Below are 18,066 nucleotides of genomic sequence, written 5' to 3'. Positions count from 1 at the left end.
GTTTAGGTATAAAATTTTGGACTCACCAAGACAGGATAGATAATAGAGTACTTTCTCTGAATTTGTCAAATTCAAATGGACTAGAAATTGTGAAAATAATTCTCACCTGATATTTTTTCTTATTGTATATAATTTTACTATGTTAGAGTAAACCTTTCTTTTTATTCAGACAAAAAGGGGGAAGTGATGTGGGATAATCGTTTTGTACACTGTGAAGATGTGTCTTTGCCAAGGTGCCTTCTAATTTGCTTAATAAAGAGCTGAATGGCTAATACTATGCAAGAGAGAATAGGAAGGACTTTTGGGAAGAGAGAGGAACTCAGGAAGAATCAGAGGTATGTAGATTTTGCCAGCCAGACACGGAAGGAGTCAGATGTACAGCATGGAGGAAAGGTAAAGAGCCACATGGTTAACTTAAGTTATAAGAGCTAGTTGGGAACAAGCCTAAGCTAAAACCAAGCTTTTATAATTAATAATAAGTGTCTGTGTCATTATTTGGGGTCTGGAAGACCAAAGAAAGTGGTCTGACAAGAAAGCTTGCTATATTGTTTCTAATTAAAGACTAAAATAAAAATATATGCTACTAGCTGATAAGATGGCTTACTAGGTAAAGATACTTGCCAACATGTCTGACGGCTTAAGCTTAGTCTCTAGAACCAATACTGTAGAAGAAGAGAACTCTCAAAAATTTTCTGAACACCACACACATGCACTAGCACCCTACACACGCACACACACACACACACACACACACACACACACATACACACACACACTACATAAATGTAAAAATTTTTGAACCATCTAAAATTGATATATTTTTAAAAACTTTTTCTACACAATTTTACATAATAAAGAACAAAACATGTGAGTCAGATTGCATTTTAGTAAGTTCTGGGCTAAGGCTTTGGTCCTATAGTAGTGACACACAGCATTTCTCCTTTAATTGCCCAACAAAATTTTCAGAGGTAAATTTATATTTCTATTTCCTTCTTAGTTGGATTGGGTAGCTTTCTTTTACTTAAAGTTAGCTTTGGGGCCAGGGCAGAAGAATAGTCAGATACAATGCTGCTTCAAAATATATTAAAGAGATTTTTTTTTCTCTCAGTATCCTTGCTGCTTTACAGACAGGAGGGTAATCTCAGATGAAAATGGAAGAATACCTTAGGCAAAAAGAAGACTCAGGAAATAAAGAAAAGTAACCAGACAACTTTTGACCCAGAAAGTAAGGAAAATGAGAAAATAGTCAATTATAACTCAGAATTAGTTCTTAGGAAAGTGACTATATAAGTGAGAGCATGGCTGTACCACAGATGGTTTACCTGTGTCTCACAGGGTGGTGATACCTGAGACAGTGTCGGTACCTCAGGGAAGGTGGCTGCACTCAGAAAGGGCATCTGCACTTCAGGGAAGATACCTGTACCTCAAGGAGGGTGGTTGCACCTCAGAGAAAGTAGCTGTATTGAGAAAGAGTAGCTTGAGATTATAGACAGTGGCTGTGTTTCATAGGAGTAGCAGAAACTCAGAGGAGGAGGCAGCATCTCTAAGAGTGACTGTATTTCAGAGTAGGTAGCTGTACCTCAGAAGGAGTGGCTGTACCTTAGAGAAAGTGTCTCCGTGCACTCTAGGTGCTGCATAACCCCAAAGGCATGCCAAGAACTGCTAAAAAAAAAAAGTGATAAGTTATATTTGACAGGAGACTAGTGAATGGAGGTGATTCTTCAGTGCCTTTGTGTACTTTAGAAGCAGAGTATAGAAAAAACATAGTTGATTTCCTATTGAATTTATTATAGGAAAAGAGTAAGATAGTGTAATATAATATGCATTTGATGCATGAAATCAAACATGACTTTTGATCACTAAGAGCTAAAGACTGCACTATAGACACCATGCTTCACTGAAGTACAAACGAATTTGAAAAGTTTGTGACCCATAATACTGAGGGACAAATGTAGCACAGCTCCTCAGCTAGCAGATAGATAGGAAAAGAGGCTCAATGTAGATTAGTGGGCTTTTTACTTAAACACTAAAAATGGCTCTCTTCCTGCTTTTCCATCACCAAGATGAAGGGGAAATTTTCAAATCTCTCACAAGGGGACACTCTTGTGGTAGGAACCAATCCACTTCCTTTCCTTATCTGGATTATCCAATTCCCCTGCAATAATCCAAGCCCACCAAAAAAGGGAACTCATCCTAGCCCAAGCATAAAAGTATTATAGAGTTCTCATTTCCTGTTAACCCTCCTGAGTCATGGGGAGTCTGTTTGTCTGTGTGCTTTGTGTGTGTGCTTTGTGTGTGTGTGTGTGTGTGTGTGTGTGTGTGTGTGTGTGTGTGTGAGTGTTTGCTTTCAATAAAACATTAAAAGGAACAGGCTTATGGATCAATCATTTGGGCATCCTAAGGCAACTTTAGTATAGGAAATCATGCCGAACCTAACACAGAGACAAAAGGCAGACTGAAAATTAGGTGGTAAGAAACTAGGGAGGCTAGCAGAAAAGAACGGTAGACTAATGCAGACAAAATAAAAGACTTGAAGACCAAGACTGTCAACAGTGTCATTCTATAGGGGACCATAAAAAATTCTAATGGTTAAGCCATCTATTCCCTCTTTGAGCATCAGAGAAATAAAACTGTGTGATCATGTAATGGGTCTATCTATAATGTCGTAGTGTCCCCACTCATGGGTTGTTGGTAATCCCTTAGTTGTTCATAATGATATAGTGACACCTGTCATCTCATATATGTATAGTTAATGTAATGCTAAACATAGTTAAAATATAGATTATACCCTTGCCTTTTGTTTAGAAATATGTGCCCAGGATCATAGCCCGAAAAATTATAACAATCTGAAATACTAGAAACTTTTCACCACCAACAGAGTAGAACATTTGTGAGCCCATTATGTGTGGGAATGAAAAGATTGACACCTAAGTGCAATGTATTGTGGGTTACTCATCATATGCACATCATAGTTTCACAGTTGGCATGCATTCAATAGGGAACAGTGCTGACTGGTGAACTGGAGGTCATGTGACCTGCCCATGCAGACACCACACTAGTTGATCTGTTCCTTCTATTTGCAAAGAAAGGCAGAGTCCCCAGAATTTCCAGTTGTTTAAGTCAAGGTTGGACGAATTTTCAAACACCATAGCAACAATTTTTAAACAATTATCACACAAAGATTAGTGGCGCAGGGCACAAGTTGCATGGAAGAGAATAGAATTAAGTGACATTACAAGTGAAACTTAGAACGCCTTTCAGAACACATTTTTAAGAACTAAATTTGAAGACTTGGCTTCAGTACTACTACTGATAGCAGCAACAACTTATCAGGAAAAGAAATGTTGGTATCATACAAGATTTGTTATCTTTTATGCTTAAATTTCCAAATCTCTAAAGCCAAATATTCCCTCCCCACATTAGTGAACTACTCTTAGAATATTACCTAGTTTTTTGTAACATTAATTTACTATATCTTATTATGGAATACTTCTAACAACAGTCAATTTCTCAGCAGTGAGCAATTTAAAATAAAGACAGGAGTAGCAGAGGGAGAGAGGAGGTTAAAAATGATATAAATATAACACTCAGGTAAAAAATTATCAAAATAAATAAAGGAAAATTGAAGACACCGTTATTAGTAGGGTTGTAACTATTAGGTATTAAAATAATGATCAATTTGTCTTTTTTTAGGTGCTATGTGTAAAGTCAATTTAGTCAGAATGTCATTTTAAAGTTAATGTTAAAAGGAAGTGTCACTATGATGCACACTTGGGCTGGCACAAGTTATCTTCCTTTAATTCCAGCAGTCTTTGATTAATCCCAAATAGTTATGAACAACAGAAGGAAGTAACTTTTCTTGCTAATTTAACCACTTCTCAGCAGGAAAGAGAAAAGCAAGATCCTCCATCAACCAGCAATGTGGTTCTTTCAGAAGCATAGTGGCTTTGCTTACTCAATATTTCATATTTGATGATGAAGTTAGGTTCTGGAATGACTACAGTTTAGGAAGCTGGTGCTATACTTTAATTGTTAGTGTGAGTGGATTGACAGACATCTAGGCTGTTAGTAAAACTTTTGGGTGTGACTGGGTGGGCTCTGGCCTTATCAACCATAAAAAGCAGAGACTAAGAGAAGAGTGGAACTGTGGAAGGCAGGAATTAGTTAGATGAAAACTGGCTACTGAAGATGTACTTTTGAAGTGTACATCCTGCTCCTGGCCTTCCTACAACTCCTCTCTCTCTGCCTCAGAGTAGCATAGAAATGAGATACAGCATGTTACCTTCATGATGTTGTGTCTCACTATAGGACAAGAAATATGAAGCCAGCCACAACAGACTAAAGTATCTGAAACTGTGAGCCCATACACATCTTTCCTCTTCTTAACTTCTTCCCCCGATATTTGTCATTGAGACAAAACACCCCCCAACCCCAACTAATCCAGAACTTATAGTGTCTATGTTCACAAGAAAGACCATGCTACATTCCTGGAGAAAGAAAAAGAAAATGTAACCTAGCAACTCATATTTTTTTCTAGTTCTGAAAGCTGTCTTGCTGACTGATGGAGGGAATTATTTGTTTGTTTTTCTCTCTTTTTTTGCTGGCAAGAAATTAGATTAGTAAAAGAAACTGATTCCTCCCATTGAAAAAATATTACCATGTTAGTTAAATATATTTGTGCATGTATGTGTATGTGTGTGTGTGTGTGTGTGTGTGTGTGTGTGTGTATCCTGATTCACACCCTTGTGTACATGCTGTTACACATGTGTGTGCATATTTGTATTTATGCTAGTGCATGCTGGCATATGGTGTGTGTGTGTAGCTGTGTGTGTGTGTCTGTGTGTGTGTGTGTGTGTGTGTGTGTTGTGTGTGTGTATGCTGGTGCAAAGTATATGTGGCTACATGTGTGTGCATTTACATGTGGAGCCCAGAAGACATCCTTGGGTGTCATGCCTCAGGCACTGTCTACCTTTTTACTTTGAGACAGGGTTTCTCATTAGTCTGGAGTTATACACATAGGCTAGGTTGATTAGCTACCAATCCTCAGGAATAGTCCTGTCTTTGCCACTCCAGAACTCTATAGCACTCCATGGATCTCTAGATTTTCTTAAAATAGGTTCTGAGATTGAATCCAGGGGGAATCACTTTAGTGAATATGCTTTCTTCTTTGTCCGATATCATAATTTTGAATAAAGTTATAAACACACATGAATTATAATATCAAGATTACCTTCATGTAATGATAATGTGAGTACCTAAATGCCCTCTATATCTTGATAAAAAAAGTTTGAAATTATAAACTTTATACCAAAGTACTGCCCCAAATATTTTCTTTTATTTTGTTATATAAAAATAAACAATTGATATGTTATTCACTAATGCAATGTCAAATTTCAAAGATAAAATAAATTAATGTTGGAGTGTTACTGTATATTTAAAAGATTAAATTTTAGGTAATTTTAAGTACTAATGGGATGGTTTTATAAGTATGAGAAGTTTTTGAAGACTATAAATCATGTTTTTTCATGTGATATTGGGCACTTGAAGCCAATGCTGCATATTCCAGGCTCTCAAAAGTCTTAATTGCTTTCAAGAACCACTTACACACATTAGCTCAAAAACTATATTGATCTCTTAGAACCAGTCAAATAATCCAACAAAAGTAATTGTACTTACATTAGTTTCATATCAGCAGATTCTAGAATAAAAAAGCTCATTTTAACCTTTGTTAAAAATCACATTAATTTTTAGCATTGTAATTTATCTATATATTAAGAGAAAATGGTTTCTGGTGATGCAGTGAAAATTCAGTTAAAGTCTTTGTAAAGCAAGGGTTCTTCTGTGAATTCTGCCCCACATACTATGAATAAAATACCACACAATACTAAACTTGGAAGCACAAGTTGTGGTGTCAGTTTGACAAATCATTTATACCCCAAGATGCCACTCAGTATTTACAAAATCTTTGATGCAGAAATGAGAGTTTCATAATTTTACTAAGTCTGTCACTGCCTTAGGGTTTTATTGTTGTGAAGAGATACCATGACCGTACAACTCTTATAAAAGAAAACATTTAACTGGGGCTAGCTTACAGTTCAGAGGTTTAGTCCATTATCATCATGGCAGATGCTAGGCAGGAAGACACGGTGTTGGAGAAGGAGCACTACATCTTGGAAGTTCTACATCTTGATCAGCAGGCAACAGGATTTGAATTCTGTACCAACTGGAAATAGCTTGAGCATAGGAGACCTCAAAGCCCACCCCCAGAGTGACACACTTCCTCCTAAAAGGCCATATCAATTCCAACAAGCCACAACTTCTAATAGTGCCACTCCCTATGTGGGGCATTTTCTTTCAAACCACCACAATAACTAATCATGAAACCACTGAGGTTTGTATAGAAACTAAAGGTTATCAGTGGACAGCCTTATGGAAGGCTTATCCCAGTGATACAATAACGCTGAATGAAGGGAAGCCCTAGATATTACTGTATAGCCTATATGTAGCATGAGGCTTAATAACATACAACCCTTGTATGAAAAAGAACAAAATATGAAATAATAATTTTATATACAACCACAATGAACATTTTAATAGACACTCAAACATGCATTCTTCTACTTTTAAAGCAAACTGCAAAAACCTTTGAATTCAAGTGCATTATGCCAACGTTTTAACTTTCTCATCCAGACTACTGTAGATTGCCCTTCTTTATAATAATACTAATGATATACAAACATTCTTGGTACAAACAGTTCATTTTCATGCTATGGCTAAAAACCCTAACCCTAGTAGGCAACGAGGAAATTTCCCTATTTGTAGTGCATATAATAGACTCTCAAATTGGAGAATGTCTTTAGGAGAATGAATCCATACCTAGCGTTAACTTTTATTTTGTAATGATTGCACCATTCAGTTCTGTTGCTAAAGACAATATAAGTAAAATAAACACTGCAGATTATTACATATAAACCAATGACTACAAACACGTGATTCCTACTTCACATTGACCAAAAGCTGTTAAAAATACAGCTCCGTGGCAGACATGATAGGCGGCAATTGCTCCATGAATATTCCAACCTTCAGCCTTTAGGTAGCAATTGAACAATGGAACAAAAACAACACTTCAAGTAATGTATGTAAAGATGAATGAGATCTTAGCATGGGGATGCACAACTCTAATCTCAGCACTTATGGGGCTGAAGAGGATCTCTTCTTCATGGGTAACAAAGTACAACAAACTAAGGCAACCAACAAAGTAAAATGAATGAAGCAACTCACCTCACGTCTGTGGAGGACTACATAGTATAAACTGTTTGCAAATTTTAAAATACTAAAAACAAATGTCTTCGGAGGTGTGATTATCTTTTACCTTGAAAGGCAGAGGCTCTTCCGTGAGAGGGCTGATGGGAAGCGATGTGGTACTGCTGGAAGGGCTTACATCACTCTGCAAAGAAAGGACCCTTGTGTTAAAGATGCCATGCTTGAAATCATGTTCAACATCCCTAGCCAAGAACCCCAAACTCCTTGTAAAGAAGAACAAGTAAATATGTGCAAAAAAAAACATTCAATGTGGATATTTTAATTAATTAAATATAATGGCTACTTTTTCTGTTAAGCAATAAGCAACATTTTCATCTAATTTACAGATTTATTTCTTCTCTGAAGATAAAACTATGAGTCATTATAATGTCATGTCAATGGCTTTTTGTCTGATATTTAAACATGAATCACATTTTTGTCCCTTTGTAGGAATTTAAACTGTTGTAATTACCTTATGTCCATTATATAAACCACATACAATTAGATAATTGAAACTAGAGGAACAAAATTTTTATACTTCCTATTCCTAGACCCTGACATTTACATCATTTCTTTTATTTTGCATACTTTATTAAATATAATATTTTATTAAATATTTGAGAATTTTGTGCATGCATACAATGTACTTTGATTATGTTCGCCCCCCCCCCCACTCCTCCTCCTCACTTCTCCACGTTTCACACCCACTCTCCCTACTAACTTTATGTCCTTTTACTTTTTCTTTATAATCCATGGAATCCTACTTGTGCTGTCCATATGTCCATGGGTATTGGGCCATGCACTGAAGTATGTGCAACCTACCAAGGGCCAAGTCCATTTAAAGAAAATGGACTCCCCACTCCCCAGTAGTCATCAATTGTCAAAAGCTCCTCCACTAAGGGTGGGAGCTTGTGAGTCACTCACCACTCAATGCTAGCATGTTAACTATCTTGATCTTGCACAGGCAACCACAGCTGCTTTGAGTCCATAAATGCAGTTGCTTTTTCATCTTCAGAGACACTATTTCACCCTGATTTCCCTCACCATCGGGCTTCTATTATCTTTGAACCCCTGTGCCTTGAGCAAAGGAGGGTGTGATACAGAAATTCCAATTGTGGCTGAGCACACCACTAATGCACTCACACTTATTCTCCTCACTTTGACCAGTTATAAGTTTGTTTCTACCTTAAACTCTGTCCACTACACAAAGAAAAATCTCTGATATGGTTGAGAAGTACACAAATCTATGGGTATGGAGATATGAATATGGAGGGAAGTTTAATACTGTCTATTTAGCAGAATTATAGAGGTTCTCCCCTGGGGTCCATAAGCTCCCAGCCATAGGTTCTTGGCCAGCTGTGCAGTACTGCCCATGAGTTTCCTCCTTTAAGGCCTTAAATTCAACCAGAAAATGGTTGATTACCATATAGCATTTGTGGCACTATTACATACATGAACATGTCTTGCCAGCCTGGTTATTACTATAGCTTAAAGGGTTTACATGTAAGTAAGACTGCTGATGACTTGTCTCTCCCAGTAGTCTGAATAGCACTTTTCAGTACTATGACAGCTAGCCAGCAGAGAAGATACTTCCTGGCCAGTATCAGCTTAAGTTCTCCAGGTCTTGGTCCAAAGTGTGTGATATTTTTAGCAATAAGACCTTACCACCAAGATCTGATGGAAAATCATTTTTTGTAGGGCCTTGGGACATTGCTAACTAACAATGTGAGAGGAGAGTTCCCATGCATGGAACTAGGCATTTTACTTGGCATCTGTGACTACTGGGAGAACTATTCCCATTGTAGGTTAACTTCAATTAAACCCCTTAATATTAATATATTTACATAAATATTTACATGAATATATAAACACACATATATACACATATATGTAAAGCTTATAAAATTGCAGATTTCTACTTTGCTTTTTCAAAGATCTTCAGTGTTAGTTATTTTTCCCAACCCACCTCTGCCCTAATCTCACATCCCTTTCCTCATCTAAACCTCCCTCCCCATTATTCTTCCGAATGCATAGTCACCTATATTCTGCTATTCACCTCCCCTAAGATATTTCTTCCCCCTTCACTATGAATGGCCCTTTCGAGTTCCCAAAACCAAATTAAAAACACTTATACAAAATAAAAAAAAGCATGATTGGAATGTTTTAATGCTATTGCAATCATTCTAAAATATAATTTAATAAAACTCCTTAAACCAATTTTGTTTTTAAAAGAAATATGAGTTAGGAGCCATCACTAATTGACTTCTAGAAGCAAGACCAAGCTTCTGAGAGTAGGAAGTAACAGAGAATGCTTCAATATATTCTTAGTGCATTTCTCAGAGGAACTCTTCCTAAGTAAGATAAGCATAGAAAACACAGGAAAGAAGGCATGCCCACTGTCTTAGTCTGCTTGCTTTTGCTATGATAAGATACTGACCAAAAGCAACATGGGGAAGGAAAGAATATTTGGGTTACAGGCTACAGTCCATCATCAGAAAAGTTGAAGCAGGCAAGAAATGAAGAGAGTATGGCCATGGAGGAATGCTGCTTACCTAGCGGCTTGCTTCCTCTGACTTGCTCCTCTTTCTTTCTTATACAGCCCAGGCCCAACTGCCAAGGGACATCACCTCCTACAATGGGCTCCACCTCCTACATCAATTATCTTGAAACCCAGTAAATGCCCACAAACGTGGCCACAGGCTGATCTAATTGAGGCAGTTCTGAAGTTGAGATTCCATCTTGCCAGCCAAGCCAAGTTGATAAACAAGATTAGCCATGACACCTACATTTCTCAATTTGATTTTCAAATATATATGCACACAAATACAGGAAAACTTGCCATAAAGATTAAAGCAAAAGAATTAATTGTCATGGTTTGATGAACAAAAATGGCTTTAGTACATATAAAGGAGTATGCTTAAAGAATGGTAGATACTGCACTTTCTTCCTTCTATTTAAAGTAATTTTAATTATTTATTAATGTTTACAATGAAGTAGATACATTATAAATATGAATTAAAATATTTCTTTTGTTTTTCTAGTCTGGAGACCAAGGAAAAGAAGTATAAACACCAACTAAGACCTTCAGCATGATGTTCTGTAAAACACACTGCACTTAAGTGATTTACATGACTCAGAAGGACTTTACATAAAAACCGAACAGCACATTAAAAAGTTGCAGCTATCTTTAACTTTTAAATTTATTTAAAGCTGCTAAGCTACTAATCAATCAAAAGCCAGGAAATAGTAATTTTGAAATCGTCTGACTATAGGACACCCCAGGAAATATTATGAGTTACAAATTTTTCTGATTCTAGTCTATGATAGAAAAAGTTTCTTCTACCAACCAATTTAATTCATAATTCTAACATAAGAAACGAGTAAAATTTTTTACAGAATTTACAGAATTTAGTAAAAAGTTATGAAAAATGTGACTCTGTACTTGTTACCACTGTGATGATGGAGATGTCTGGATCATACACCATATAAATAGTTTTTGAAATCCCATAAGACAGTGAACTGAGAATCAAGCCATACAGCAGACTTTTTACAAGGAGTGCGGTCTCCCAGGCCTTGCCTGAAGTCAGTGTGCAAATTTCTCAGCTCTCAAAGGCTAGCTCAAAGCTTTGCTTCGGTGTCACTGACACTTGGATGGCATTCATAGTGAGAGCTCTTTTCTGCCTTAACTGTAAAATTCAACTCATATTATGACACTTTAGTTCTATTACTCTTAAAAAAATCTTGGCATAATTCTTTTAAGGAAGGATTCAATCTTAAATGAAAAAATCTGATGAACTACACTCAAATATTAAAATGAGAACAACATAACGAAGTCAAGTATTTTTTTTTTCATTTTTATCTTACTGTTTGTGAAATTCTTTTCAGTGACTTGCAATTCAGATATCATTTGAGAATGTTTACTCTTCTAAATAAAATTATGTCAAAACCCTTGGAGATAAGTATTATCAATACTTCAAACCTTAATTAATGTGCCCTTTCATTCAAACACTGTGATATTAACACAATTGCCTAGTAAGCTACAAATTCACAAAATATAAAAACACTTCATATTGCTTTTTACATTTTTAAAGGTTACAATATATATATTAAGCACATTGTTGTTATAAAGATAGTTTGTTAGAAATAGACCTTCCTGTACTTTGGCTGTATTTTATTTAGACTTTGGAAATAGCTCAAGAATTCCATGGACACATAAAAGAGATGTACTCCCAAAGAAGCAAAAATCCCCATAGACTGGATCTCCTTTGTCTCAGGCGACACACTTTTGCTTCCTTAAGCACCAATTGTAGCTCTAGATGTTATGTTGTGTCCCAAGAAGTCTGTCCTAATGCTCATAGGAGTCATTCACTTGCATATCTAGTTCTAAGTCCAATAAGACAGCACACTCTTTGAACACCAAAGAGAGTTCATAATATAACATTTTTCCTGCCTTTAGATTATTTTGCCCGAATTTGACTTCCTATTTCTAATTCTGCAGGCAATTTTCTCTTTTGCTTTTCTATACACCGAACTTAAAGTTCTGTATGATCTTTGTGTTTAGTGGCTGCAAGTAGACAAGTGTTCCCTTGGAGCACTTTGGAGACATTCTGGCCAACACTGCCCCTTACTCCTGCATCCTGGTCTCTGGAGTTTTATCACTTGTCTAATCATAGAGAGACTTTAGACTACTGAGTTAATGCTGCTTTCAGACTACAGTTCCTCTAAATTACCACGTGTATCTGTACCTGTGTATATGTACCACATGGCACCCATGGTCCCTAACCTATGTTGCTTTAGGGGGATGGTGAAAGCTTCCAGTGATGTGGCCTAGTTAGAATTCCTCCAGTGACCTGGAGCCACGCCCCTGGACTCAAAGAGCCTGACTCTTGATCCTTGCTGTCTCTCTCATTCTCCATCCACTAAGATGTCGGCTATGTTCCCTATAGTGTATTTCCATCATGATATACTGCCTGACCAATTGCTGAAACCTTCTAGACTACAAGCCAAATAAACCTTTGTCTTTTTAAGTTGATTGACTTAGATATTTTGCTACAAGAGAAGCCAACTAACATACACTAAATTGCAAGTTTTCTCTTTGGGCAAGTTTTGTGTTTATCTGAGCTTGGCAAATATAGTCGCATGTAAAACCATCACAAAAATCAAACCATAGAGCATTTCAGCAGCTTGTGTTGTTCCTTTGTGTACCTGTGCATCCAGCTAGGAGATAGTGTTTGCCACTATTGACTTCTTTCTTGTTTCATCCTATGTCACGTAAGTTTTCAGCCCCGATTTTACCCAGTTTTGTCTCATATCTGACCTTTTAAAACAATATATTAAAAAGAACTGGATTTTCCCATTTTGTTTGTCTTTCCCAGTTACTCCAAATGGCTCAAATGCTTCCTGTTTCAGATTAGGAGTCTTGGCACTACTTGATGTTCACAGAAAATATATAGTATCTTTTCTTTTTATTTATTGACTTTTCATTTCCAGAGATTATGCCTAGGAAGAAATAAATACAGGAATCATGTTTGGAAATGTTTTTTCTGATCTTTCCATGTGTATTGAATAGCAAACTACCCCAATCTTCATATCACATCAATTCTAGCCCAATGTTTTCACAGATTAATTTTTTATTTTAACAAGGATTCATAGATGGTGTAATCAATTTTTCCCATTACATATCTTAACCCCACTTTATCTGTAACAAGTGAAATAATAAAAATAATATCTGTTTATGATTGTATCAGAGGAGAAAGGGATCTTAGCTAAATTACAAAAACTATATGTTTTTAAAACAGACAAATCTCTTCTTATTGTGGAAACTTCTGAGCAGACAGTTCTCAGAAGAAACGAAAGTCTGAGGTGGGACTGAACAGGAAGGAGGCAGAGGTTACAGGAGAAGCAATGTATCAATGTCTCACAGACTGGGTCTTTTACACTGACATATTGACATGTCTTTGACACTAAAAAGACATACAAAACAGAAAAGGACGCTTTAGATAAAATTGTTAGAGACAGGTAAGAAATATTATTCTCTTCTTTAAAGCCTTTGGTAGAATAAAATCTACTTCAAGTAGTTATAGATGTTTTAACTCCATTTTGGTATGTTGAGAGTCAGATCTCCTACAGGCAAAGCAGTTGCCAACAGATCTAATGCAAGCATGTGACTGTGGGACAACAATGGCTAGAAGCTGATTCCAGCTTCTCCTTGATCAGGAGGCAAATTCTATATGTGCACAGAAGATGCACAAGGGCAGATGGTGTATCAAGCCACTTTGGACTGGCAAGATGGCTCAGTGGTTAAGAGAACTTGCCACAAAGTGTCATGTGACGTTAATCGCTGGGATACACGTGGTGGAAGGAACGAGATAAAGTTGTTGTCTGACTTCCATGTATATGCCAGCTTATGTGTGTTGCTGTGATCACACACACACACACACACACACACACACACACACACACACACACATCCCTTGTTCACACACCTTATCTTTTTAATAGAGGCTGGGCATGTACATGGTCTTTCTGAATCCTAACTCTGACATATCCTCTCCTGAACTCTAACACTCACCCTAAAATCCGCTCAGATGACCAGCATAGATGTCAGGATTACTAAAGCCATCAATGTTGTTAAGAAAAGCAAGTACACATTTATCCTGTGCATGTGTTGAACTAAAGCTAGCTAAAACCTAAGTCCAAAAGAAACAAATAAAACTGAGGTGGGCATGCTGGTGCAAAACTGGAATCCCAGTTCTCAGGAATCTGAGGAGTATAATTACAGGTTCGAGGCCAGCCTAAGTTTCTTTGGGAGAGAATTTCCTAAGCACACAACAACACAAAGAAAAGTAAAAAGTAGGCTTTGCAGATCCTAGTTAGTAGCCTCCCCAAATAAACCATGAATGTGGAAGAAGACTTTTTTTGCTATAATAATTTTTTCCAAGATAAATTTCAGAAAACAGTTTTGTGAAATGCTTTACTCTGTGTTCTGATAGAGAGTTAAAAATGTTTGCCTGGGAATGCAGTCCTGTTCAACTAATGCTGCCTACTTGATATTAGGCAAAACAAAGTGAGAGTGTGGTGCTCGGCACACTTCACTATAGCAGAAGGAAGATGAAAGGAAAGATACAGGACTAACTCAACAGAAACCCGTGCTGACATTTAAGTCTGCAATGTCTCAGCTTTAGAATTCTACTTATGAGGAATACAAACATGAACTCACTTTAGCCGCACTGAGTAACACAATGTCCTTCTAGTCTTCTCAACAGTAATAGCTCTTAGCTGATTCACAAGTGTCTTTTACTTGATCTTATCATTGTAGTAAGTATAGAATTTCCCGATATGCTATTTGTATAGCATAGCATGAAATTTTATATTAAGTCCACTTGCAAATACTTTTTCTTTAAACAAAAAAGGTACTTTTCCATCACTTCAAATAAGAGAATTTTTATAAGTATAATAATGCAATAACATGTTCCTAATAGCACAGACTTTATAAATCTTGGTTTGTTCTGTTAAAAGGAACAAGGACTTCCTAGAGAAATGGATGACTTGGTGATGATATAGCATAGAGGCCTCTAGAAAGTTTTGTGTTAGAAAGTAAGGGAGTGCTCACAAAACAAAACATGCAGAATAAACTAAAAAGAATCCTAGTCAAAATGAAACAGCTCCCAAATGCCAAATATGGAGTGAACTAAGTAACAAGTGACATAGTGTTGGGGTATTTCCAAAAGCCTTCAAACCAGGGCTACACACAGAATAAGTCAACGATCAATTACACAAATGGGTGAGAAAAGACAAACACTCATAGAGGAATATCACAAGCAATTTATGTAGGTAGTATTTCTTTTTCAAGGAGTAGGACTTAGTACCACATGACCACATACAGTATGTCTTCAGGGATGGCTTTCAGAAGAAAACACAATGAAGGAGGGCTGTGATCTGTCAGTGCAAGAACCTGGAGAGCCCTGTCTTAGCCAAGTGATGGAGATCAGCATCACACAAATGGCATGCACCCTTGATAAGTGACAATAGGATATTCTCACCCTCATCCAAAAGAAATCCATTTAATCACAAGAAAATAACTAAACAAAAATAAATGAGAGATATTCTGTAAAAGAACTGATGCATGTTTATCCATACAAGCAATACGAATAAGAACAAGAGGGTCTGAGAAGCTGTCATAGATCATGTTTGTAGGAAGACGTGATGACCAATTGTCATATGGTATCCTGGGCAATATCACTTTTAAGAAAAAAGATATTAGGGGAAATGGGTGTATTTGGAGTGGATTGTCTAGTTATGCTAACAGTCATTCATCACCATTAACTGAAGTACTGCCCTCCACTTAAGTAGAAGTTGGTGGATAGGCTAAGAACACACATTGTATTCTCAACAGTATCTTTGTAATGTCCCTGTAAATCCCAAACTATTCTGAGACCAATAGTTTATTAAAGAATAGCTCTGCAGCAGTACAGTCAGACAACTTGGGGCTATAATGGAGAACAGCCATTATGCTCTTAGCTTCTAAGTTTTACTGGACTTTATACTTTTAATAAAAAAAAACTTTGATAGGACATTTCATTTGGATGTGTAATATTCTCCACCTTTAGCCTTTACTGAGGATCACTCTGAAATGCTGACCTCAAATTCTTTTGCATGCTTTCATGTTCCATGTGGGATGGCTGAAGGAAAAGCTATAGCCATATAAAATGACCTATTTATTTAGATCATTTGAAGGTGCTCAGTAGAGTGAGATCACATTATTAATATTTATTGAATGCCATAATACCATAGCACAGATCCATTAATTAGGTAGCCTTTGAAAGCATGATCAATGGATCCGTCTTGTGGGATTAAAGTTTGCTTAAAAGGATTTCTCAAAGTAAACATGATCAACTGAGTTAAACCACTTTCTGTAAAAACAGATGTGTGAATAAGTGAAATATTTTCATTTTCAAGCCTTTCAGGTTCGAAATAATAATGATAACTAAATGGCCCCTAAATGTGTTAACCTTAAAGACATATTATCATAGCCACAAAATTACATAGAAATACACACACTCACTTCATTAGACTTCTATAATTGGTGTGATGACTGCTAAAATATATAAAACAATTTTGATTCCTATAACACAAATAAACTATTTTTCTTAATAATTTTCCTTTTGTTCATGAAAATTGATTTATTCATGCCACCATCCAGCAAGTATTAAATACATATCAGACTTTTCTGTTCTCATATTAGGTTATTATCCTCTTTCATCTGGCCAGATGTTAGCAGGCTTGACCTTAGGCATATGATGTAATAAGAAAGAGAATATAGGTCACTTAATGATGACACACAAATATTTTATATGTTAATGAGACTCTTGAGTTATGATGGGTGCTTTCACAGTTCTATACAAAGCAAAAGGACCAAGCAAGCCTGGACTTTACCAATCCAGGGCACTGACCACTGAAGATGAGACATTGCTATGTGAGTACTCAGTGGCATGTGAGGATGCTGGCCCACTCACCTCATTCCTGCTGTACATGGCATATATCCTGTGCCTGTTTGGCTATTGTCTTAGCAGTAATCCAAAATCAACAGTGGTAAGTGACTGTCAACCTCTAGATCAGGACTTGATATTTATACTATCAAAGTACAACAACCTCTCCTCTCTTCTAGTCACCTCTTCTGGTACAATTTTCTCCAAATTAAAATAAAGAGACTTTAAAACACATCTTCTTACAGTTGATAATGGACATTTTTGCCTTCCTATTCTCTTACTAATTCATTTTATGTGAGAAGCATTCTTATTTTCTGGTGAAGGGTGACTACATCAAAACACTCTGTGCAACTCCTCTGAGTATTTCTGGTCAGACCTTGAAACAGGTCTGGGCACACATGTAGTCCCAGCCAAGGCTTCCAAGTGCTCACAGAATGCACAACATCCAAACTACATAAATGAAAGTCAAATCTTGTGACTGCACTGGGAATTTTATGAGGTGATGCCTTTATTTACTATTAGTGCTGGGGTTATGAGTGCATGCTTCTCAGAGAATGGTCAAAGGCTGTAAGTATATCAGAAGTCTCAAGGGCCACAGCTAACTCCAGCCAGTCTAAGGAAACAGCGAGGGAAAAATCTGAGTCTAAGATATATTTGATATGTGAACAAGTCAGGTCTAGGTGGTCAAGTTAACATTTAAAAGACATTGTACCTAAGATCTAAATTTCCTTTATAATACAGGAATAAACTCTGTGGTTTGTGGGCTGATAGATGAAAAATTTAAAGTTATGATTAGAACATTTAGCATTTACATGCCATTAAAAACAATTTACTAAAGTATTTCCAATTTTTTTAGTGGGGAGAATAGTATTATATAATTATCAATAGTTGCTTTGCAATTTTTGGTAAAAGAAATGTCTGCATATAAGAATATTTTATAGTGTAAGTTCACATCTCAGACTAGAAAATATATTTACAGTATTAAAAATTCCAGTTACATAAAATTGTTATTTCCTTCTATATAATGGCATTTCAGTTTTAAATGGCTTCAGAATATTCTGTGGCACTATTATAATGTTCTTGCTTTAAAAACAGAGCTAAAATGAAATTGTATATGCACACATATCTATATTTTTAAATATATTTTTCCTGTGTTAATGATATGGATAGTCAATTTTTCAAAAAAGAACGTAAGTCATCTGTATGTTTTACTTTCTATTAGCATTCATTGTTTCTGAATTTTATACAATGTGTTTTGATCAATTCATTCCCCACC

At 36.4% G+C, this 18,066-nt stretch overlaps 1 protein-coding gene across 9 annotated transcripts in view; it reads right to left on the bottom strand.

Moving 5' to 3' along the window:
- Ccser1 (coiled-coil serine rich protein 1) overlaps window positions 1–18,066 on the bottom strand; it is a 1,140,231-nt gene that overhangs the window by 686,116 nt on the left and 436,049 nt on the right. For all 9 annotated transcript variants that reach the window (XM_052722111.1, XM_052722110.1, XM_052722112.1 and 6 more), the window contains one exon: window positions 7,373–7,447. In XM_052722111.1, coding sequence (XP_052578071.1) covers window positions 7,373–7,447 — 75 coding nt within the window. The remainder of the gene's footprint in view (window positions 1–7,372; window positions 7,448–18,066) is intronic.

This window comes from Peromyscus californicus, unplaced genomic scaffold (assembly GCF_007827085.1).
Source record: "Peromyscus californicus insignis strain IS unplaced genomic scaffold, ASM782708v3 Scaffold_6__1_contigs__length_162567912, whole genome shotgun sequence".
NCBI classification, from domain to species: domain Eukaryota; kingdom Metazoa; phylum Chordata; class Mammalia; order Rodentia; family Cricetidae; genus Peromyscus; species Peromyscus californicus.
This window is presented reverse-complemented; position numbering and strand designations above follow the sequence as displayed.